General features: G+C 49.8%; 1 protein-coding gene across 1 annotated transcript; it reads left to right on the forward strand.

Annotated features, from left to right (window-relative positions):
* The first annotated feature begins 23,694 nt into the window (after positions 1 to 23,694).
* Positions 23,695 to 24,572, forward strand: LOC121784259. The gene is made up of 2 exons (XM_042182424.1): positions 23,695 to 23,904; positions 24,000 to 24,572. Exons 1-2 carry the CDS (start codon positions 23,695 to 23,697, stop codon positions 24,570 to 24,572), a joined length of 783 nt encoding a protein of 260 aa, XP_042038358.1.
* The last annotated feature ends 230 nt before the right edge of the window (positions 24,573 to 24,802 follow it).

Below are 24,802 nucleotides of genomic sequence, written 5' to 3' on the forward strand. Positions count from 1 at the left end.
AACGCCAAACATATTCTTGTTCAATTTGAGGACATGACGGATTATGCTCGGCTCCTTAGCGGACCCAAAGGGACACCGGTGTGGTTCATTTATCGGCATCCGATGAGAGTTTTCAAATGGTCTCCGGACTTTGACGCCTATTGTGAATCTCCAATTGCGGCGATATGGTGCAACCTAATTGGACTCCCGATCCACCTATTTGATCAATCGGCCCTCTATGCCATTGGGAAACTTCTTGGTAACCGATCCAAGTAGATAGAGCAACGGCCAACAAATCGACACTCTCCTTTGCGCGGATATGCATTGAGATCGACATTACAAAGCCGCCACCGCCACCCGACGAGATCATCCTTGACATTTGTGGGCGTCCTTTGGTGCAGCAAGTAAAGTGGGATAAGATCCCGTCCTACTGTGGAGAATGCAAACATGTCGGTCACAAAAGTGAAGTTTGTTACGCCTCCGGGAAGGCGGATCGACCTCCAAAACGAAACTACAACGTAGCAACACCAAAACAGTCACAACACGGAGGAATAGGAGCTAAGAAGAACAACGATGAACCGAGGAACACCGATAATAACATGGAATGGAAACAACATGGGAAACACAAGGGAAAGGAAGGTAACATCCGGATGAACCCCACTCGGCTCACCACTGTCGACGGTCCCCCTCACGCCCCGCTCCACCAGCCACCCACCACCCTCCCGACCTCGGATTCTCACCAACCAACCCACTCCTTTGGCTAAGGCACGAACAAAGCTCCGGAGCGGCTGGTGACTCGACTCACTCTCTCGATCATGCCGGAGCTCCTGCCGGATCCCCCCCCGGAGTCCGAAGAACCGCGCACCATCTCGGACCAGCTAATGGTCCTCCGGTCGGCCGAGGACCCTCTCTCGGACCAGCCAATGACTTTCACGTCGGAGGAGTCTCCCTCCATAATTTTTCCCTGCAAGAAAGTGGCGAGGAAAACCTTGAAAATGAAGGTGAAGGCACGGAAAAGTACACCAGCCCCTCCCACCAAAGGCACTGGTCGGAAAAGGTTCGTACCCTCACCGATGCCGGAGGACAAGCAACTTAGGAAGAAGATTGATTTCGGGGCCGAAGGGAGCTCGCCGGTCGGAAGTCCAAAATGCAAAGGCCCCATCTTCCCGACGTCGATGGAGCCCTCCCCTAATCCCAACGGTGAAGATGAAGCTAAGATTAATGAAGAACTTGCCGGCGCCAGAACTGTTGGCAACGCTCCGGCCGATGACCTTGCGGCCGGCGCAAACGCGGGGACCGGTGACGGAGGAGAGCACAACCCCCCACATGATGGCTGCTCGGAGAGAGATGGCTCTAGCATGGGTCAAAAGGCCTTGGTGGACGCGCTAGTCAACTTGCCCGAAATGGGCACAACAACAAAATCACGTTCCGAAAGTTCCTTGGCGCCTTGCCACTTCGGAACACCACGTGATGCTGGCCCCAATGCATCCGTTGAGCCCCCAAAACAACAAAAATCTAGCTCCTTTTTGCAGCAACCCAACTTTCCCGAATTGGCTTGGAGACCAAAACCTCCTTCCGAAAGTGGGCTAACTCCTTTCCGTCCCAAGAGCTCACGTGAGACGATTGTCGTGGAGGCCCCAACGCAACCAACAAAGGCCGAAATCATCCACTTAGCCGCCTTGGACTCGGCGGAGATGCTAGACACATTGGTTGCGCAACCTCTCATTACGGCCGGTCACAAACCACTGGAGTTCCCCCTAAACTCTTCGGGATGCATGCAAAGTGTCACACACACACCTCGGGATGGGAATGGACCCTCTCTTGAGGACTTTCCCCCTCTCGAACGAGGACGAACTAGCAAGCTCCGAGCTACGTTTGAGGCTAGTTCGGAACATTACAGTGCGGAGCTCGGCCAGCCGCGACCGAAGTCGAACCCTAACGTCTACCGAGAAAAGCCTTTTATCGAGACGACGAACAAGGCCACGCCTAGTGCCGAGATGGTTGCAGTGACAAGAGACACACCAACACCCAACGATACGCCTATGGATGATGCCGAACAGATCCTCACCGAGAAGGAAAAAGTCGAGAAGATCCACACCGAGAAAGAAAAAGCCGAAAAGCCGAGAATGGAAAAGCCGAGAAGGGCACACAACGGCAACGTAGGTGCCGAGAAGATCCACACCGAGAATGGAGAAGCCGAACTCAACAATCCGAAGAGAAATGGAAACACACCTAAGTCCGCGACGGATGCCGCAACACAAGGGCCAAATGTAGTTAATCAACTTGGGGGGGTAGAAGCTACACCGGGGCCCTCGCCGTGGCCGAAATCGATGGCGGACTTGCTTAAGGGTACCCTGTCGGGCTCGGCGAGTAACACTCTACAAGGCCGGGGTGAAGGCGCCGCAAGCCACCCCGGTCGGCCGAAAACGATGGCGGACATGCTCAAAGGCTCGACTGACCCTACCGGCCCCCAAGCCTTTGAACCGGATAAGCTCCAGAACATTGGATTTGCTTCAGTGTCCGACGGCATCCCGGCCATTTACTTCTCCGGAGCGGAAACTCAAAAGCTTGCTGAGAGCATGGGACACGCCATTGTGGGTAAGTTCTCTCACTCTATCCCTACGGGACTGCAAATCCAAAAGACCCTCGATAATATTAAACTTCGGTGTGGATTTAGTTGGAAGTACATTAATGCTAAACATATTCTCATTCAATGCGAGGACTTTGATGCTTACTGCGAGTCCCCCATTGCGGCAATTTGGTGCAACCTAATTGGCCTCCCCATTCATCTTTTCGACCAATCCGCCTTATTCGCCATCGGCAAGCTTCTCGGCAATCCAATACAAATTGATCGAGCCACGGCAAACAAGACTCGGCTTTCATTTGCCCGAATTTGCGTCGAGATAGACATCACAAAACCACCTACCGAAGAGATAATCCTCGATCTTGGTGGGCGAGAAACGGTGCAGCGAGTCCGATGGGACAAGATACCATCATATTGCCGAGAATGCAAACATGTCGGCCATGCAAGTGAGGTGTGCTATGCGACGGGCAAGAAGGAACGGCCGCCAAAGAGAAACTACCACAACGGCCCGCCAAAACAGCCACAACCCGAGATACAGACCGAGAAGGGGAAGCAAGATATGGGGAAGAATGCCTCCAGCTCCAACGAATGGAAACATCAGGGGAAGAAGCAAGGCAAGGCCGGTGATCGACCAAACAATAACAAAACAAATGGGGAGGACTCCGGTGATACTTCCTGGGAGGGACCGAACTCCAAGGGTGACTCTACTTTGGGGAGCGGACCGAGCTCCGGAACTCAGAATGCCGGGCTCATTGCTGGGATCGAGATTGGGAAGTCCCCACCGAACCGGGGGAATCCATTGCATCCCACCACCGAACCACCAACACCACGTGGGAACATGGACGTGGAGTGGGGCTCCCCCAATGCGAGGAGCTTGGTCTCACCAGTTCGGCGAGGGAATCCGAGAGGAGGCGCGCGCCATGCTTTGACAAGGGGGCGTGGGTTCTTCTCGGCAAAGAACCACATGAGCACTAACCAATATTATACTCTCATGGAGAACGGAGAATTTGATGTTGAGAATTGTGGGGATGCGGACGAAGACCTTATGGAATTGCACGTGGGGGCCGAGAAGTTAGGAGGCAACAGTTCGGCCGAGGACGCCGAGGAGGTCGCTCCGAACAAAGAGCAACACCGTACTGACTATCAAGGAGGGCCTTCAACCTCTTTGGGTACGCACCCTTCTTGTTAATAATGTCGTACAATCTCATGTTTTGGAACGTGAGGGGGATCGCGAATGCGCCCACTCAAAACGTTCTGAAAAGACTAATTGATTGTCATAATGTTTTATTTCTTGCAATAATGGAACCGCTCACACAACCGGACCCGGACCGTTTCTCTAAGGCCTTGGGGCTGTCCTTCATTGGTTCGAACACGAACGAGAAGATTTGGATGTTTGCGGAAGAGGGGTCCACTTTTGATATTGAGGTTGACTCGGAACAAATTCTTCACGGGTACCTCAAATCCCACCGCCTTGCTAGGCCGGTGGCCATCTCAGCCGTGTACGCCAAATGCACAAGGGCTGAAAGACATCACTTATGGGACAAGATGAGAGAGATTGCCGGGCCTCTTGAGGGAACACCTTGGATCATCGGTGGCGATTTCAACACCATGCTATCTCAACAAGACAGAGTCGGAAGTGATACCAACCGGCAAGCCGAGATGGTAGATTTTGCGGAGGCAACGGAAGATTGTAGGCTGCTTGACCCTGGTTTTGATGGAGCGGCATTCACTTGGGCCAAGAATGGCCTTTTTGAAAGGTTGGATAGAGTGCTTGTCAGCGAGGATTGGACTAAGACCTTCGAGGCTACTCGGGTTACGAACCTCCCCCGGATTGCCTCGGACCATGGACCAATTCTTGTCAGGTGCACGAAGATGAACACATCCGCTGGAGCCAAGGCTTTCAGGTTCCAGAACATGTGGATCCGACATGAAGGATTCATGGCCGTAGTGCAAAAAGCATGGGAGGAGCCCACGGGGGCGGGTGGAATCCTAAACATTCAAATCAAGCAGGCCAGAGTTAAAAAGGCCCTTAAGGAGTGGAACAAAGAGGTTTTTGGAAACATCCATGCTAATCTAAAAGAAAAGGAGGAAGAAATTGCTCTGGCCCAATCTTGTTTCGAAGCAAGGCCGACTCCGGATCACAGGACAGCGATCAACAAACACATTGCCGAGTACATCCTTTTGCTGAGAATGGAAGAAGATTTTTGGCGACAGAAGGCAGCTTTGAGGTGGCTTGCCGAGGGAGACAAAAATACCCGGTTCTACCAAAGCTGGGTGAAACAAAAGAGGGTTCGTCTCCGCATCCATTCAATACGTGTCAATGGGCAGGAGCTCACCGAGGAAGCCGAGATTAAAAAGTCCGCAGTGGAGTTCTTCCAACAACTCCTTGCCCCCAACAATCCGACACTTGAAGATCCAGACCTCGACCTAATCCAGCAGGTCCACTCAGCCGAGCAGTTCGCTGACATCGCAGATGCTCCAAGTGCGGACGAGGTCAGGAGTGCCACCTTTTGCATTTCCGGAGATAGTGCACCCGGACCCGACGGCTTCTCGGCCACCTTCTATCAAGCCTGCTGGCCCATTGTGGGGCCGGAGGTAGTGGAAGCAATCAGACAGTTCTTCAGAGGGGCCTTCCTGCCGAGGAGCATCACGGCCACAAGCATAGTCCTTATCCCAAAGAAGGCATCGCCGGAGTCATGGACCGACTACCGACCCATCAGTCTCTGCAATGTTTTAAACAAGATCATTACCAAGGTACTCACCTCTCGACTCTCTCCTTTCCTCCCACAGGTCATCTCCCCAAACCAAAGTGGATTTGTCAAAGGTCGGCTCCTTAACGACAACGCACTTCTGGCTCAAGAGATGTTCCATGAGCTTGCTAGATGCTCCCCAGCGCCTAATGTGGCAGTAAAGATTGACATGGCTAAAGCCTATGATAGGGTCCAATGGCCATTCCTCTTCAAAGTTTTACGCCGTATGGGTTTCCCGGATTCATGGATTTCACTTATGGAGAGGTGTATTGGGTATTGCTGGTTCTCGGTCCTTGTTAACGGGGCACCCTCGGGCTTCTTTAGATCAACTCGAGGACTTCGGCAAGGAGACCCGATCTCCCCCGCTCTGTTCGTAATCGCTGCGGACTACCTGTCCCGAGCATTAGATAAGCTCATCCTCGGCCAAAAGGACATGACGTTCAAAGCCTCCCGGAGATGCATGGAGATCAGCCATCTAGCCTATGCCGACGACATAATTATCTTCACTCAAGCGGCGGCAATGCCTATGCGCCGGCTAAGAGCTTGTCTCGAGAAGTATGAAAGAGTCTCCGGCCAACAAGTCAGCCTTGCCAAGAGTAATTTCTATATCGCCGAAAACCATGAGCATTGGGCAAACTTGATCCAGGCGGAAGGAGGCTTCTCTAGAGGGGCCTTCCCTTTTCTCTACCTCGGTGTCCCTATCTACCGTGGAGTCAAGCGCACGGACATGTTCCTCTTCCTACGGGAAAAGATTGCAAGAAGGATTTCAAGATGGGCACACCGTCACCTCTCTTTTGGAGGAAGGCTCACGTTGATTAAGAGCACTCTTGAAGCGATCCCCTTGCACATCTTTCAAGCCGTCGAGCCCACGGCCGGTACCCTCAAGCAACTTGATCAACAAATGGCCCGATTCTTTTGGGGGTCTACGAATGAAAAGAAGCGGACCCATTGGATTGGATGGGAACAAATGTGCCGGCCCACTGATGAAGGAGGCCTTGGGATCCGAAAAACTATGGAGGTCCTCCGCGCCTTCAATATCAAACTTTGGTGGCGCTTTCGGGAGCAAAACTCCCTTTGGGCAAGATACATGATGGCAAAATATTGCTCCAACTCCACACCGCTCACCTTGAGATTGCCGAGCAGGAGTAGCCCTACGTGGAGAAGGCTCTCAAGAGCATGGCCCCTCGCGCAACCGCACATGAGATGGCTAGTGGGACAAGGGGACATCTACTTCTGGGATGACATTTGGCTTGGCAATAGCCCTCTGAGGGAACTTAGTCTTGATGATAGGGGAAGACCAACCACCCGGGTCTCGGAGTTCATTACAAATGGTGGTTGGGATGTGCCCAAGCTTCAACTCCTTCACAATCAGGCCGGCCTCCCTCAGCATGTTATCGATGGCATCATTAATACACCGATCCTCCATGACGAACAGGATATCCCGAGGTGGAACCTCTCTAAGCATGGGGAATTCACGGTGGCTTCGACATGGGACACACTTCGAGGACGAAACCCGATCATCCATGGTTTGGGGGACGTTTGGAAGGTAGGCCTCACCAACTCAATAGCCATCTTTATCTGGAGGCTTCTCTCCAATCGGGTGCCGGTTGACACGAAACTTCAGTGGCGGGAGATTGAGCTAGCCTCTAAGTGCCAATGCTGCCCCCACAGACCGAACACTGAGTCACTCCAACACCTCTTCATCCAGGGATATGGAGCTCGCAGAGTATGGAGTGAGTTCGACGGCTGGTTCACAGGCCCGTTCCCACGCATCCATATCAATGACACAATCCCTACGAGAATCGAAGTGTGGGCGCGAAGGTGCCAACAGCCGAACAAGAAACATCTTAGCCGAGCCACTCCATACCTCATCCTTTGGTTTATATGGTCGGAGAGAAACAGGAGCCGCCACCAAGGCACACAGTTTAAACCACAAAACGTGGTATGGCAGGTCCACATGTTCATTCGAAATGCTATGTCTAATGGAAGCTTGAAGCCGAAACATTGGAAGGGAGTTAAACTTGGAATCAATATTCCTCAACAAGCGGCGGCAATCAGGGCGCTACCCCTAGCCATGGCAATCAAATGGAACCCCCCGGATCAGCCGTGGATAAAGCTCAACACGGATGGCTCCTATAATGAAGCGAACGGCAGTACAGGGGCTGGCGGGATTATTCGAGACCACTCGGGTAAGATGCTCGTCGCCGTCAGCACACCCCTTGAAGCCCATTCGGCGTTAGAAGCGGAGCTGTTGGCCATGATTCACGGGCTAAATATAGCCAAGGAATTCGGCCTACCAATCTGGATTGAGTCAGATGCAGAGCAAGCAATCAAATTGGTCAATGGGACGGGATGGGGGCCGGCACTCGCTCGGCAAGCGGTGGCGCAACTAACCATTCTCAAACGCCAACTCAAATTCCGAGCCACCTTCATACACAGGGAGGGGAACAAAGCGGCGGACTTCCTTGCGAAAATGGGGCTAGTCCAAGACAGTGGCCTACGAATGCACTACAACTCAGCACCGAGAGAACTATTGGACTTGGTTAGATTGGACGAGATGGGAGTGTCGCACATCCGAAACCTAGACGGGGACGGGCATCAAAGTTGATCATGAGACGATGGGAGACAATAGTGACTAGCTTTGTGGTTAATTGTATTTTGGAAAGGAGTATGATGAGGTCCGAACCTTGTGGCATCGGACCGCATACTACTCTTGATTTTGTTACGGCACACCACTTTTGGGTGTGGCCACGCCTTGTAATTATCTCTTTTGGAAATATAGGGATGAGGGACCCACGAACCCTCCACCGTAGAGGTGTTTGATTAAAAAAAAAAAAAAAAAAAAAAAAAAAAAAAAAAAAAAAACATCCGGATGAACCCGAGAGCCAATATGCATTCGGGGGCGGAGTGGTCGGGGCCGGACTTCTTGGGTGATTTGCAAGGTGCCGGGAGTAAGGATATGATTTTTTTTTTTTTTTTTTTTTTTTTTTTTTTTTTTATCAAACACCTCTACGGTGGAGGGTTCGTGGGTCCCTCATCCCTATCATTCCAAAGGCGGTAATTACAAGGCGTGGCCACACCCAAAAGTGGTGTGCCGTAACAAATCAAGAGTAGTATGCGGTCCAATCCCACAAGGTTCGGACCTCATCATACTCTTTTCCAAAATACAATTAACCAAAAAGCTAGTCACTATTGTCTCCCATCGTCTCATTATCAACTTTAATGCCCGTTCCCGTCAAGGTATCGGATGTGCGACACTCCCATCTCGTCCAATCTAACCAAGTCCAACAGTTCTCTCGGTGCTGAGTTGTAGTACATTCGTAGACCACTGTCTTGGATTAGCCCCATTTTCGCAAGGAAATCCGCCGCTTTGTTCCCCTCCCTGTGTATGAAGGTGGCTCGGAATTTGAGTTGGCGTTTATGAAGGGTTAGTTGCGCCACCGCTTGCCGGACGAGTGCCGGGCCCCATCCTGTCCCATTGACCAATTTGATTGCTTGCTCTGCATCGGACTCAATCCAGATTGGTAGGGCGAGTTCTTTGGCTATATTTAGCCCGTGGAGCATGGCCAACAGCTCCGCCTCTAACGCCGAGTGTGCTTCTAGGGGTGTGCTGAAGGCGACGAGCATCTTACCCAAGTGGTCTCGAATAATCCCTCCAGCCCCTGTTCTACCGTTCGCTTCATTGTAGGAGCCATCGGTGTTGAGCTTTATCCACGGCTGGTCCGGGGGGTTCCATTTGATTGCCATGGCTAGGGGTAGCGCCCTGATTGCCGCCGCTTGAGGAATGTTGATTCCAAGTTTAACTCCCTTCCAATGTTTCGGCTTCAAGCTTCCATTGGACATAGCATTCCGAATGAACATGTGGACCTGCCATACCACGTTTTGTGGTTTAAACTGTGTGCCTTGGTGGCGACTCCTGTTTCTCTCCGACCAGATAAACCACAGAATGAGGTATGGAGTGGCTCGGCTAAGATGTTTCTTGTTCGGCTGTTGGTACCTTCGCGCCCACACTTCGATTCTCGTAGGGATTGTATCATTGATATGGATGCGGGGGAACGGGCCTGTGAACCAACCGTCAAACTCACTCCATACTCTGCGAGCTCCATGTCCCTGGATGAAGAGGTGTTGGAGGGACTCGGTATTCGGTCGGTGGGGGCAGCATTGGCACTTAGAGGCTAGCTCAATCTCCCGCCACTGAAGCTTCGTGTCAACCGGCACCCGATTGGAGAGAAGCCTCCAGATAAAGATGGCTATTGAGTTGGTGAGGCCTGCCTTCCAAACGTCCCCCAAGCCTTGGATGATCGGGTTTCGCCCTCGAAGTGTGTCCCATGTCGAGGCCACCGTGAATTCCCCATGTATAGAGAGGTTCCACCTCAGGATATCCTGTTCATCATGGAGGATCGGTGTATTAATGATGCCATCGATAACATGCTGAGGGAGGCCGGCCTGATTGTGAAGAAGCTGAAGCTTGGGCACATCCCAACCCCCATTAGTAATGAACTCCGAAACCCGGGTGGTTGGTCTTCCCCTATCATCAAGACTAAGTTCCCTCAGAGGGCTATTGCCAAGCCAAATGTCATCCCAGAAGTAGATGTCCCCTTGTCCCACTAGCCATCTCATGTGCGGTTGTGCGAGGGGCCATGCTCTTGAGAGCCTTCTCCACGTAGGGCTACTCCTGCTCGGCAGTCTCAAGGTGAGCGGTGTGGAGTTGGTGCAATATTTTGCCATCATGTATCTTGCCCAAAGGGAGTTTTGCTCCCGAAAGCGCCACCAAAGTTTGATATTGAAGGCGCGGAGGACCTCCATAGTTTTCCGGATCCCAAGGCCTCCTTCATCAGTGGGCCGACACATTTGTTCCCAACCAATCCAATGGGTCCGCTTCTTCTCATTCGTAGACCCCCAAAAGAATCGGGCCATTTGTTGATCAAGTTGCTTAAGGGTACCGGCCGTGGGCTCGACGGCTTGGAAGATGTGTAAGGGGATCGCTTCAAGGGTGCTCTTAATCAACGTAAGCCTTCCTCCAAAGGATAGGTGACGGTGTGCCCATCCTGAGATCCTTCTTGCAATCTTTTCTCGAAGAAAGAGGAACATGTCCGTGCGTTTGACACCACGATAGATAGGTACTCCGAGGTAGAGGAAAGGGAAAACCCCTCTAGTGAAGCCCCCTTCCGCCTGGATCGAGTTTGCCCAATGCTCATGGGCCTCGGCAATATAGAAATTACTCTTAGCAAGGCTGACTTGTTGGCCGGAGACTCTTTCATACTTTTCAAGACAAGCTCTTAGCCGGCGCATAGGATTTGCCGCCGCTTGGGTGAAGATGATAATGTCGTCCGCATAGGCTAGATGGCTGATCTCCATGCATCTCCGGGAGGCTTTGTACGTCATGTCCTTTTGGCCGAGGATGAGCTTATCTAATGCTCGGGACAGGTATTCCGCAGCGATCACGAACAGAGCGGGGGAGATCGGATCTCCTTGCCGAAGTCCACGAGTTGATCTAAAGAAGCCCGCGGGTGCCCCGTTAACAAGGACCGAGAACCAGCAATACCCAATACACCTCTCCATAAGTGAAATCCATGAATCCGGGAATCCCATACGGCGTAAAACTTTGAAGAGGAAGGGCCATTGGACCCTATCATAGGCTTTAGCCATGTCAATCTTTACTGCCACATTAGGCGCTGGGGAGCATCTAGCAAGCTCATGGAACATTTCTTGAGCCAGAAGTGCGTTGTCGTTAAGGAGCCGACCTTTGACAAAACCACTTTGGTTTGGGGAGATGACCTGTGGGAGGAAAGGAGAGAGTCGAGAGGTGAGTACCTTGGTAATGATCTTGTTTAAAACATTGCAGAGACTGATGGGTCGGTAGTCGGTCCATGACTCCGGCGATGCCTTCTTTGGGATAAGGACAATGCTTGTGGCCGTGATGCTCCTTGGCAGGAAGGCCCCTCTGAAGAACTGTCTGATTGCTTCCACTACCTCCGGCCCCACAATGGACCAGCAGGCTTGATAGAAGGTGGCCGAGAAGCCATCAGGTCCGGGTGCACTATCTCCGGAAATGCAAAAGGTGGCACTCCTGACCTCGTCCGCACTTGGAGCATCTGCGATGTCAACGAACTGCTCGGCTGAGTGGACCTGCTGGATTAGGTCGAGGTCTGGGTCTTCAAGTGTCGGATTGTTGGGGGCAAGGAGTTGTTGGAAGAACTCCACTGCGGACTTTTTAATCTCGGCTTCCTCGGTGAGCTCCTGCCCATTGACACGAATTGAATGGATGCGGAGACGGACCCTCTTTTGTTTCACCCAGCTTTGATAGAACCGGGTATTTTTGTCTCCCTCGGCAAGCCACCTCAAAGCTGCCTTCTGTCGCCAAAAATCTTCTTCCATTCTCAGCAAAAGGATGTACTCGGCAATGTGTTTGTTGATCGCTGTCCTGTGCTCCGGAGTCGGCCTTGCCTCGAAATTAGTTTGAGCCAGAGCAATTTCTTCCTCCTTTTCCTTTAGATTAGCATGGATGTTCCCAAAGACCTCTTTGTTCCACTCCTTAAGGGCCTTTTTAACTCTGGCCTGCTTGATTTGAATGTTTAGGATTCCACCCGCCCCCGTGGGCTCCTCCCATGCTTTTTGCACTACGGCCATGAATCCTTCATGTCGGATCCACATGTTCTGGAACCTGAATGCCTTGGCTCCAGCGGATGTGTTCATCTTCGTGCACCTGACAAGAATTGGTCCATGGTCCGAGGCAACCCGGGGGAGATTCGTAACCTGAGTAGCCTCGAAGGTCTTAGTCCAATCCTCACTGACAAGCACTCTATCCAACCTTTCAAAGAGGCCATTCTTGGCCCAAGTGAATGCCGCTCCATCGAAACCAGGATCAAGCAGCCTACAGTCTTCCGTTGCCTCCGCAAAATCAACCATCTCGGCTTGCCGGTTAGTATCACTTCCGACTCTGTCTTGGTGTGATAGAATGGTGTTGAAATCGCCACCGATGATCCAAGGTGTTCCCTCGAGAGGCCCGGCAATCTCTCTCATCTTGTCCCATAATTGATGTCGTTCAGCCCTTGTACATTTGGCGTACACGGCTGAAATGGCCACCGGCCTAGCAAGGCGGTGGGACTTGAGGTAACCGTGAAGGATTTGTTCCGAGTCATTCTCAATATCAAAAGTGGACCCCTCTTCCGCGAACATCCAAATCTTCCCGTTCGTGTTCGAACCAATGAAGGGCAGCCCCAAGGCCTTAGAGAATCGGTCCGGGTCCGGGTGTGTGAGCGGTTCCATTATTGCAAGAAATAAAACATTATGACAATCAATAAGTCTTTTTAGAACGTTTTGAGTGGGCGCATTCGCAATCCCCCTCACGTTCCAAAACATGAAATTGTACGACATCATTAACAGGAAGGGTGCGTACCCAAAGAGGCTGAAGGCCCTCCTTGGTAGTCAGTGCGGTGTTGCTCTTTGTTCGGGGCGACCTCCTCGGCATCGTCGGCCGAACTGTTGTTCGGGGAGTAAGGATATGATCATCATCCATGATGAGCATAATGTCACTTCACCTATAGGGATGCTCGCTAAATTCCCTTCATTTGGAAATGGGCGCGGGGGTAAGCCAAGAGGAGCGGATTTGGCGCGGCGAGCAGTGAACCCGACCTCGGGGGCACTAGTGCAACCAAAAGGCTTCTTTAAACCCTTCGACCTAGAGAAAACCGAGGCACAAGGGTCATCAAGTCACTTGAGTACCAATCGATATTTCTCCCTCATGGCTCAAGAGAACTTCGTGGAGAATGATATGGAAGACGAGGACAATTGGGAAGATACCATTTCCAATAATGAAACCGATGAGGCCGCCAATCCCGCCTTTTTGGAGGTCGCGGCATCTCATGGGGAGAAGGACCTTCAAATCATTGAATTCCAAGGAGGGGCGTCAATCCCGCCGGGTACGAACTCCTCTTGTTAATCATGTCGTTAAACTTTCTATTTTGGAACGTTAGGGGAATCGCGAACGCGTCAACCCAAAACGTCCTAAAAAGACTAATTAAATCTCATAATATTTGTTTCCTTGCAATAATGGAGCCGCTTACCCCCCCCTAACCCGGACAAATTCTCGAAAGTGTTGGGGCTGTCCTACAAGGGGTTGAACATCAATGGGAAAATTTGGATTTTTGTGGAGGAAGGGATGGATTTTGTTGTGATGGATGACTCGGACCAGCTGCTACATGGGAGGCTCACCTGTCCTCGGATTTCAACCCCTATTATGATCTCGGCCGTGTATGCTAAATGCACGAGAGGAGAGCGGCATGCCCTCTGGGAAAAGATGAGAGATATTGCCCAAGATTAGGAGGGAATACCGTGGTTCATTGGAGGGGACTTCAACACAATCCTCTCCACTCGAGATAGGACGGGGAGTGACACAAATCGTCAGGCCGAAATGGTCGATTTCGCCGAGGCCATTGAGGATTGCCGACTAATGGACCCAGGCTACGATGGGGCTGAATTCACCTGGGCAAAAAACGGCCTTATGGAAAGGTTGGATATGGTGTTGATTAGTGAGATGACGCCCCAACTGTTTGATGCAATAAGGGTCACTAACCTACCCCGTATTGCTTCGGACCACGGGCCTCTCCTTGTTAGATGCAGACTACCTATTGCCCACGGGGGAGGTAGAGCGTTCCGGTTCCAAAACAAGTGGGTTCGGCATGAGGGTTTTGTTGAGTTGGTGCAAGAAGATTGGATGGCTCCCACGGAGGCTGTGGGCCTCCTCAACTTGAAGATCAAGCTAGCTAGGATCAAACAAACGTTTAAAAGGTGGAACAAGGAAGTTTTTGGGAATATACATGCCAACCTCAAAACTTGTGAAGAGAACATTGCTTTGGCTCAATCGGAGTTTGAAGGTGACCCCTCGGCCCGGAATAGAACGGAGGTCAACAAACAAATTGCTGAGTACATCCTTCTTCTTAAGATGGAGGAGGATTTTTGGCGTCAGAAGGCGGCCCTCCGTTGGCTGGTAGAAGGGGATAAAAACACTAGATTTTACCAAAGTTGGGTGAAGCAGAAGAGGATTCGGCTACGTATCCACAAGATTAACGCTAGTGGGCGTGAACTCACGGATGACACGACCATCAAAGAATCGGCGGTTGAGTTCTTTCAAAACCTCCTAGCCCCAAGCTACCCGGAGCTCGCGGATTCGGAACTCAGCCTCTTACATCCGCTCCCTCCCTCGGAGCATTTGGCGGGCCTCCCTCGGATGCGGATGAGGTGAAACGAGCGGTCTTCGATATCTCGGCCAATAGCGCGCCCGGCCCGGACGGCTTCTCGGCTTTGTTCTTTCAAGCTTGTTGGGGCATCTTGGGACCAGACGTGGTGGAAGCGGTTAGGCAATTTTTTGGTGGGGCTTTCCTCCCACGAAGCTTCACGCCCACGAGTATCGTACTCATCCCCATGAAGCCTATACCCGAGACTTGGGGAGACTATAGGCCCATTAGCTTGTGTAACGTGATCAACAAGGTGATTACTAAAATCCCCACGAGGCGCCTCGCCTCATTCCTTCCCTGTGTTGTTGCACCGAATCAAAGCGGGTTTGTCAAAGGGAGGCTTCTAAATGACAATGTGCTTCTTGCACAGGATATGTTCCATGAGCTCCATAGAAGTACTCCAGCCCCTAATGTCGCTATCAAGATTGACATGGCTAAGGCATATGATAGGGTTCAATGGCCATTCCTCATAAAAATCCTCAAGCAAATGGGCTTCGCCGAGCCTTGGGTGGCGCTTATCGAAAGGTGCATCGGGACATGCTGGTTCTCGATACTTATTAACGGAGCCCCGACGGGCTTTTTCAAATCCACCCGTGGCCTTAGGCAAGGGGACCCCATTTCCCCCGCCCTCTTCGTCCTTGCTGCGGACTATCTTTCGAGATCACTCGATAAACTTATCCTCGGAGACAAAGAGATGACATACAAAGCTACCCGAGGCAGCATGGAGATCAGCCACCTCGCCTATGCGGACGACATCATCATCTTCACGCAAGCGGCCGTGAACCCCCTCCGGAGGCTACGTGCATGTCTAGATCATTATGCCGAGGTGTCTGGACAACAAATCAACCTCGGCAAGAGCAACTTCTATATCTCCGAGGCGCATGACGGCTGGGCAAACATAATCCAAAGTGAAGGAGGCTTCTCACGAGGTACGTTCCCCTTCCTTTACCTTGGAGTCCCTATTTACCGGGGGGTGAAGCGCACGAATATGTTCATGTTTCTTCGAGAAAAAATCTCGGCTAGGATCTCTGGGTGGGCTCACCGGCACCTCTCCTTTGGGCTATGTACATGATGGCTAAATATTGTCGTAAGGCGTCCCCACTCACAGCTAGAGCCTCGGGGAGGTGTAGCCCTACCTGGAAGAGGCTTCTGAAGGCTCGGGCACAGGCACAACCGTACATTCGTTGGGTGGTGCGAGAAGGAAAGACTTTATTTTGGGATGATTTATGGCTAGGAGAGGTTCCTCTGAGGGAACTTTGTCTCGATGACAGGGGAGGCCCTCTTGTCCAGGTTGCTGATTACATTATCAATGGATCTTGGAATGAAGCCAAGTTGTGGATTCTACAAGCGCAAGCCGGCCTCACACAACACATCGTCCGGAAGATCCTTGACACGCCAATCATCCCGGAGGGGCCGGATGTGCCGAGATGGAGGCTTTCACACAATGGGGAGTTCTCACTTGCATCAACTTGGGAGACCATCCGAACTCAAAGACCTATCATCCAAGGCCTTGATGACTTATGGAAAGCTGGCCTCACGTCTTCTATTGCTATCTTCATATGGAGACTCCTTTCCAACCGAATACCGGTGGATACGAAGCTACAGTGGAGAAGAATGGAAATGGCATCTAAATGCCAATGCTGCCCTCATAGACCGGGCATCGAATCACTGCAGCATCTCTTCATCCAAGGGGCTGGCGCCCGAGGTGTGTGGAGGGAGTTTGACTCTTGGTTCGAGGGATCTTCACCACCCCTCCGGATCAATGACACCATCCCAGATAGGCTCGAAGTTTGGGCACGGAGAGTCCAACAACCCGGTAAGAAACACCTCAGCCGGGCGATACCGTACCTTATTCTTTGGTTCATTTGGGCGGAGTGAAACAGGAGTCGCCATCAATCGGTGCAATTTAAGCCTTTCAATGAGGTATGGCAAGTGCAAATGTTCCTTAGAAATAGCATGGCCAATGGTTCCTATAAACCGAAGCATTGGAAAGGAGTCCGCCTCAAGATCAACGCCCCGAGTCAGGCCGAGCCACGGAGGACCAGGCCCCTTGCGATGGTGGTCAAATGGAACCCGCCGGATGAACCGTGGATCAAACTCAACACTGACGGAGCATACAGTGAGGCAACGGATAAAGCCGGGGGGGGGGGAGGACTTGTTCGTGACCATGAGGGCAACATGCTTGCAGCCTTTACCTCCCCACTCGAGGCTCACTCAGCCCTCGAAGCGGAGCTCCTGGCCATCCAATTCGGGTTGACGCTCGCCGCAGAATTCAGAAGGCCTAAATGGCACGCGCTGGGGACCGGCCCATATTAGCCGGGTGATGGCGCGAATCGCAATCCTCAAGCGCCAACAAGACACTCGTATTACCTTCATCCACCGGGAAGGGAATAGAGCAGGAGATCTCCTCGCCAAAATGGGATTAGAATGAAATGACTACTGCCGTATGAATGCCCTCACGGCACCAAGGCACCTCACAGCGATGATTAGAATGGATGCAATGGGTATCCCGAACATTCGGGTCCATAATGAAGAGGAAGAATAGGCTCGAGTTTTGGCTGAAAGGGATGTATAGTCTTTATTTTGTGTTGAATTGTAGTTTACCTTTTGAAAGGGAGTATGATGAGGTCCGAGCTTGTGGTACCGGACCGCATACTACTCCTAATTTTTCGTGTAGGCACATCAATTTCGGGTGTGGCCACGTTTTGTAATCAACCACTTTTGAAATATAGGGATGAGGGACCCACGGACCCTCCACCGTGAAGGTGTGTGATTAAAAAAAAAAAAAAAAAACTAATGCACCAAGCACTTTCATGAGATTGATGCACCATGTTTTGAGAAAATTCATTGGAAAATTTGTGGTTGTTTATTTTGATGATATTCTTGTCTATAGCAAAAATGTGGATGAACATCTTAACCATGTGCATGCTATTTTGGACACCTTAATAAAAGAATCATTGTATGCTAATCTCAAGAAGTGTTCATTTTGCATGGATAAAGTTGTTTTTCTTGGTTTTGTTATAAGTGCTAATGGGATTGAAATGGAAAAGGAGAAGGTGAAAGCTATTTTAGAATGGCCAATTCCTCAAAATGTAGCACAAGTTAGAAGTTTTCATGGTCTTGCAAGTTTTTATAGGAGGTTTGTCAAGGATTTTAGTACAATTGCTGCACCTTTGAATGAAATTGTGAAAAAGGATGTTTGTTTTTATTGGGGAGAAAAAGAAGAGCATGCTTTTAATCTCCTTAAAGAAAAACTTACAACTGCACCAATTCTTTCTTTGCCTAACTTTGATAACATGTTTGAGCTTGAATGTGATGCATCTGGAGTAGGCATCGGAGCTGTTTTGTTGCAGGATGGAAAGCCAATCGCTTACTTTAGCGAAAAGTTGAAAGGAGCTCAATTGAACTATCCAACGTATGACAAGGAGTTATATGCGTTGGTTAGAGCTTTGGAAACATGTCAGCATTACTTGTGGCCTGTAATTCATACGGATCATGAATCTCTCAAGTACTTGAAAGGTCAAGGTAAGCTTAGCAAGAGACATGTTAAGTGGGTGGAATTCATTGAATCATTTCCCTATGTAATCAAATACAAAAAGGGAAAAATCCAACCAAGCTGCTCTAGTGGCTTGGGAGTTGATATCAGGGAGCTTTCACTTCCTAGGAGGTCGCAGGTTCGAATCCTAGGAAGTGCAGATTTGGGGATTAATTTCTCCTTGGGCCTGTGGGCCCAGAATGACAACGAAGCGCACCTACGGGGTAAGACGCTTCACCTCCAACTGTTAGGTCGGGGGTCCGAGTCACATCGGAGGGTAGATGGGGAACCATCGTCGATCCTCCAAAAAAGAAAAAAAAAAATACAAAAAGGGAAAAGAAAACATTGTGGCTGATGCATTGTCTCGGAGGTACATTTTGATCACTAATTTGAGTTCTAAGTTGCTTGGTTTTGAGTTGATTAAGGAAATGTATGATAATGACCCGGACTTTTCTTCTATCTATTTAGCTTGTGAGCATACTGCATTTGACAAGTTCTATAGGCATGATGGCTATTTGTTTAGAGAAAATAAACTGTGCATTCCTAAAGGTTCTATGCGTGAATTGCTTGTGCGTGAAGCACATGGTGGTGGTTTAATGGGGCATTTTGGAGTCCATAAGACAATGGATGTTTTGCATGAACATTTCTTTTGGCCTAAAATGCGTGTGGATGTTGAAAGAATTTGTAAAAGATGCATAACTTGCATGCAAGCCAAGTCTAAATCACACCCACATGGTTTGTACAAACCGTTACCAATTCCTAGTGCACCTTGGGAGGATATTTCAATGGACTTTGTTGTTGGTTTGCCAAGAACAAAAAGAGGTAGAGATTCAGTTTTTGTGGTTGTTGATAGGTTTTCAAAAATGGCACATTTTATTCCATGTCACAAAACTGATGATGCATCTCATATCGCTGATTTGTTCTTTAAAGAAATTGTCCGTTTGCATGGTGTTCCTAGATCAATTGTGAGTGATCGAGATGCTAATTTTGTGAGTCATTTTTGGCGAGTGTTGTGGAATAAGTTAGGAACTAAACTCTTGTTTTCTACTACTTGTCATCCACAAACTGATGGACAAACTGAAGTAGTTAATAGGACTTAGTCTCAATTACTACGAAATTTAGTTAAAAAGAACTTGAAAAGTTGGGAGGAATGCTTACCTTTTGCTGAATTTGCTTATAATCGAAGTGTTCATTCTGCTACTAACTTTTCTCCATTTGAAGTTGTGTATGGTTTTAATCCATTGAGCCCACTAGATTTGATTCCAATACCTATTGAAGATCGTGCAAGTCTTGATGGAAAAGCTAAGGCCGAAATGGTGAAAAGATTGCATGAAAGGGTAAGACTCAACATTGAAAAGAGGACAGAACAATATGCAAAGCAAGCCAACAAGGGTCGGAAACAAGTCATCTTTGAGCCGGGAGATTGGGTTTGGTTGCATATGAGAAAGGAGAGATTTCCTTCGAAAAGAAAGTCCAAGTTGCAGCCAAGAGGAGATGGACCATTCCAAGTGATTGGAAAAGTCAATGATAATGCTTACAAACTTGACTTACCTGGTGAGTTTAATGTAAGTGCTACTTTCAATGTTTCTGATTTATCTCCTTATGTTGGTGAATTAGATTCGAGGACGAATCCTCTTGAAGAAGAAGGGAATGATGGAGCTACACCCAAGCTGATCTACAAGGACAAGAAGATGGATCCATTGTTCATTCAAAGTGGACCAATTACAAGAGCTATAGCTAAGAAGATAAAGGAGTCCATGATGCTTTTAGTTGATGAAATAAAAGCCCAATTCCAAGACCAATCTACATTGGGCCAAATGGTGAATATTATTCAAGTTAGTGGGCAGCCCAATGCATGAAGTTTTGAGTCACTATATATCACATTTTGGAGGCCCAAATTGAAGATACATGATGCATTTTCGTCCAAGTTGGAGCAACCAAAATGAAGAGTCATTTTTAAGTTACTTTTTGAGTTAAATAAGTGACTTTAGATGTCCTAAAGTCACACCAATAGTTTAGGAGTTACTTTTCACTTATTATGAGTCATTCTAAAGGTCTTAAGTTGTACTAATGATATGAGACTTTCAAGAGTCCATTCTAGCCTATAAATAGGCTTGTAAGCATGTCATCATTAATACACCGATCCTCCATGATGAACAGGATATCCCGAGGTGGAACCTCTCTAAACATGGGGAATTCACGGTGGCTTCGACATGGGACACACTTCGAGGGCGAAACCCGATCATCCATGGTTTGGGGGACGTTTGGAAGGCAGGCCTCACCAACTCAATAGCCATCTTTATCTGGAGGCTTCTCTCCAATCGGGTGCCGGTTGACACGAAGCTTCAGTGGCGGGAGATTGAGCTAGCCTCTAAGTGCCAATGCTGCCCCCACCGACCGAATACCGAGTCCCTCCAACACCTCTTCATCCAGGGACACGGAGCTCGCAGAGTATGGAGTGAGTTTGACGGTTGGTTCACAGGCCCGTCCCCCCGCATCCATATCAATGATACAATCCCTACGAGAATCGAAGTGTGGGCGAGAAGGTACCAACAGCCGAACAAGAAACATCTTAGCCGAGCCACTCCATACCTCATTCTGTGGTTTATCTGGTCGGAGAGAAACAGGAGTCGCCACCAAGGCACACAGTTTAAACCACAAAACGTGGTATGGCAGGTCCACATGTTCATTCGGAATGCTATGTCCAATGGAAGCTTGAAGCCGAAACATTGGAAGGGAGTTAAACTTGGAATCAACATTCCTCAAGCGGCGGCAATCAGGGCGCTACCCCTAGCCATGGCAATCAAATGGAACCCCCCGGACCAGCCGTGGATAAAGCTCAACACCGATGGCTCCTACAATGAAGCGAACGGTAGAACAGGGGCTGGAGGGATTATTCGAGACCACTTGGGTAAGATGCTCGTCGCCTTCAGCACACCCCTAGAAGCACACTCGGCGTTAGAGGCGGAGCTGTTGGCCATGCTCCACGGGCTAAATATAGCCAAAGAACTCGCCCTACCAATCTGGATTGAGTCCGATGCAGAGCAAGCAATCAAATTGGTCAATGGGACAGGATGGGGCCCGGCACTCGCCCGGCAAGCGGTGGCGCAACTAACCCTTCATAAACGCCAACTCAAATTCCGAGCCACCTTCATACACAGGGAGGGGAACAAAGCGGCGGATTTCCTTGCGAAAATGGGGCTAGTCCAAGACAGTGGTCTACGAATGCACTACAACTCAGCACCGAGAGAACTGTTGGACTTGGTTAGATTGGACGAGATGGGAGTGTCGCACATCCGATACCTTGACGGGAACGGGCATTAAAGTTGATAATGAGACGATGGGAGACAATAGTGACTAGCTTTTTGGTTAATTGTATTTTGGAAAAGAGTATGATGAGGTCCGAACCTTGTGGGATTGGACCGCATACTACTCTTGATTTGTTACGGCACACCACTTTTGGGTGTGGCCACGCCTTGTAATTACCGCCTTTGGAATTATAGGGATGAGGGACCCACGAACCCTCCACCGTAGAGGTGTTTGATAAAAAAAAAAAAAAAAAAAAAAAAAAAAAAAAAAAAAAAACCATTGATCAAATACGAAAATAGACTTTGTCTTGTGAGTTGAATTCTCTTTGTAGAGTTTTTCACTTGTTTGGAACTTATCAAGATACTTTGAGCAAGTTCTTGTGGCGTTCAACCATACCGAGGTTCTTGGCTGATCATATAGCCAACGGGTCGAGGTTTTCCAAGCTCTGGAAGTGGATCAAACCAGATTATCAATCAAGGGAGTCCGCTGCCAAACCTTATACGTGGGGTTCTTGGATCAATATATCCAACGGGTCCTTCGTCCTATCCCAATCCATATCACTTCCCCCCTCTAGAGCGTGGTCGTACTCGGAAAATTCGGGAATCCTTCGAGAATGGTCCGGTGCGCACTAACCCGAGAGCAAGGCCCCAAGCCAGCCGTAACGAGCAAGGTGTTGCGCCTACGAACCCGCCATTGTTGATCACCTCTAACCATGCTAAGGACGGTGAGGGTGGGCCGCGAGACGTTGATGTGCCGATGGCCGAGGTAAGCTCGGAACCGAGGGACAAAGGGCGCTGGAGGGCCGAGCCATCCGGCACGATAACTGTGGATAAACAAGAGGGCTCGCCTAGCAACGTTAGGCCCGGCGGGATTGGAGCCGTTGAGGGGCACACGACCAACCCAAGGTCCATGGCGGATATGGTTCGGGAAGGTCCGAGCTCCGAGGGTCACCAAGCCTTTGTCCCGGAAAATATTCTAAATATTGGCTATGCTACCACATCAAATGGGCTCCCGGCGATTTATTTCTCATCATCGGAGACACAAAAATTGGCAACGAGTCTCGGCCATGCTATCGTAGGTAAGTTCTCCCATTCTATTCCGGCTTCGCACCAAATACAAAAAGCACTTGATAACATCAAATTTAGTCGAGGCTTTACATGGAAGTATATTAATGCAAAACATGTTCTTGTTCAATTTGAGGATATTGCTAGGCTGCTTGGTGGCCCCAAGGGGACCCCGGTGTGGTATGTTGATCGACATCCTATGCGAGTCTTCAAATGGGCGCCGGATTTTGATGCATATTGTGAATCCCCGATCGCGGCAATTTGGTGTAACCTAATTGGCCTCCCCATCCACTTGTTTGACCAATCGGCCCTTTTTGCCATCGGAAAACTCCTTGGGACCCCTATCCAAGTGGATCGAGCTACAGCCAACAAGACACGACTATCCTTTGCCCGTATTTGCATCGAGATCGACATAACGAAGCCACCACTCGAGGAGATCATCCTTGACATTTGTGGGCGTGAAACCTGCAACAGGTGAGGTGGGATAAGATCCCGGCATATTGTAGTGAATGTGGGCACGTGGGGCATAAAAGTGAGGCTTGTTATACGGCGGGTAAAGCGGGTCCAAGGTTCGAAGGGAGGATATAACCAACCGAAGGACAACTTGAACAGCAAGGAGGGGAAACAACATTGGAGACCCAAAGAAACGGAAGCTCAACCGATCATAACAACAAGCACTAGAGATACGAATGATGGAGTTTGGCAAGGACCGGATGTCATGGGCGCTTTGCATGAGGATGGCCCCGTGGATTTGGCCCTTCGGGCCGACGAGGGTGACAAGAGCTGGAGTGCAACCCATTTGCATTGTAGGGGCTCGGCTTTCACACCCTTTCATCATGGGAAAGGCCGAGGGAATAATGCGAAAGGAGATACAAGTAACCATCGGGTCACACCCTCGTCCTTGGAGCCGCGTCAACCCAAAAACGTCCTAAAAAGACTAATTAAATCTCATAATATTTGCTTTCTTGCAATAATGGAGCCGCTTACAACCCCTAACCCGGACAAATTCTCAAAGAAATTGGGGCTGATCTACAAGGGGTCAAATATCAACGGGAAGATTTGGATTTTTGTAGAGGAAGGGGCTAACTTCGAAGTTGAGGATGACTCGGAATAGTTGCTCCATGGGCGGCTCACTTGCCCGTGGCTACCAACACCTATTGAGATCTCAGCTGTATATGCTAAGTGTACGAGAGGGGAGTGGCTTGCACTGTGGGACAAGATGAGAGACATCACCCAAATGTCGGAAGGGAGGCCTTGGTTCATTGGAGGGGACTTCAACACCATCCTCTCCACTCGTGATAGGACGGGAAGCGACACCAATCGGCAAGTGGAGATGGTTGACTTCGCCGAGGCAATAGAGGATTGCCGATTGTTGGACCCGGGCTTTGATGGCTCGGACTACACCTGGGCAAAGAATGGCCTCATGGAAAGATTGGATAGAGTGCTGGTCAGTGAAATGTTAACCCAACTTTTTGACTCAATTAGAGTCACTAATCTTCCCCGGGTAGCCTCGGATCATGGGCCAATACTCGTCCGGTGCAGAATGCCGACAACCTGGGGGGTGGCAGAGCGTTCCGGTTCCAAAACATGTGGGTGCGGCATGAGGGGTTTGCTGATATGGTGCGGGTAGATTGGATGGCTCCCACAGAGGCTACAGGCCTACTCAACTTGAAGATCAAGTTAGCAAGGATTAAACAGACATTCAAATGGTGGAACAAAGAGGTTTTCGGGAATATCCACACCAACCTCAAAGCCTGTGAAGAGAATATTGCCGTGGCTCAATCTAAGTTCGAGGAAGACCCCTCGGCCCGGAACAGAATGGAGATCAACAAACAAATAGCTGAGTACGTCCTTCTTCTCAAGATGGAAGAAGACTTCTGGCGCCAGAGAGCGGCTCTCCGTTGGCTGGAAGAGGGTGATAAAAACACTAGGTTCTACCAAAGTTGGGTGAAGCAAAAGAGAATTCGGTTGCGAATCCACAAGATTAATGCTAATGGGAGGGAGCTCACGGATGACCTTGAAATCAAAGACTCGGTGGTCGAGTTCTATCAAAACCTCCTTGCGCCAACTTACCCGGAGTTGGCTGCCCCGGACCTAGCCGCCAGATGCGGATGAAGTGAAAAGGGCAGTTTTTGACATATCAGGAAATAGTGCCCCCGGGCCGGATGGGTTCTCGGACTTGTTCTACCAAGCTTGTTGGGGAATCGTGGGGCCGGATATAGTGGATGAGGTTAGGCAATTTTTCTGTGGGGCCTTCCCCCCCGACACTTGGGGAGACTTCCGGCCCATCAGCTTGTGCAACGTCATCAATAAGGTGATTACAAAAGTCCTCATGAAGAGACTCG

Source organism: Salvia splendens, chromosome 21, assembly GCF_004379255.2.
Source record: "Salvia splendens isolate huo1 chromosome 21, SspV2, whole genome shotgun sequence".
NCBI classification, from domain to species: domain Eukaryota; kingdom Viridiplantae; phylum Streptophyta; class Magnoliopsida; order Lamiales; family Lamiaceae; genus Salvia; species Salvia splendens.

Bases quoted from the DNA above. Each gene is read 5' to 3' on its own strand.
- LOC121784259 (XM_042182424.1), top strand. From the start codon at position 23,695: ATGTCGGAAGGGAGGCCTTGGTTCATTGGAGGGGACTTCAACACCATC. The intron at 23,905-23,999 runs GTCAGTGAAATG...CGTCCGGTGCAG, and splicing joins AAAGATTGGATAGAGTGCTG to AATGCCGACAACCTGGGGGG.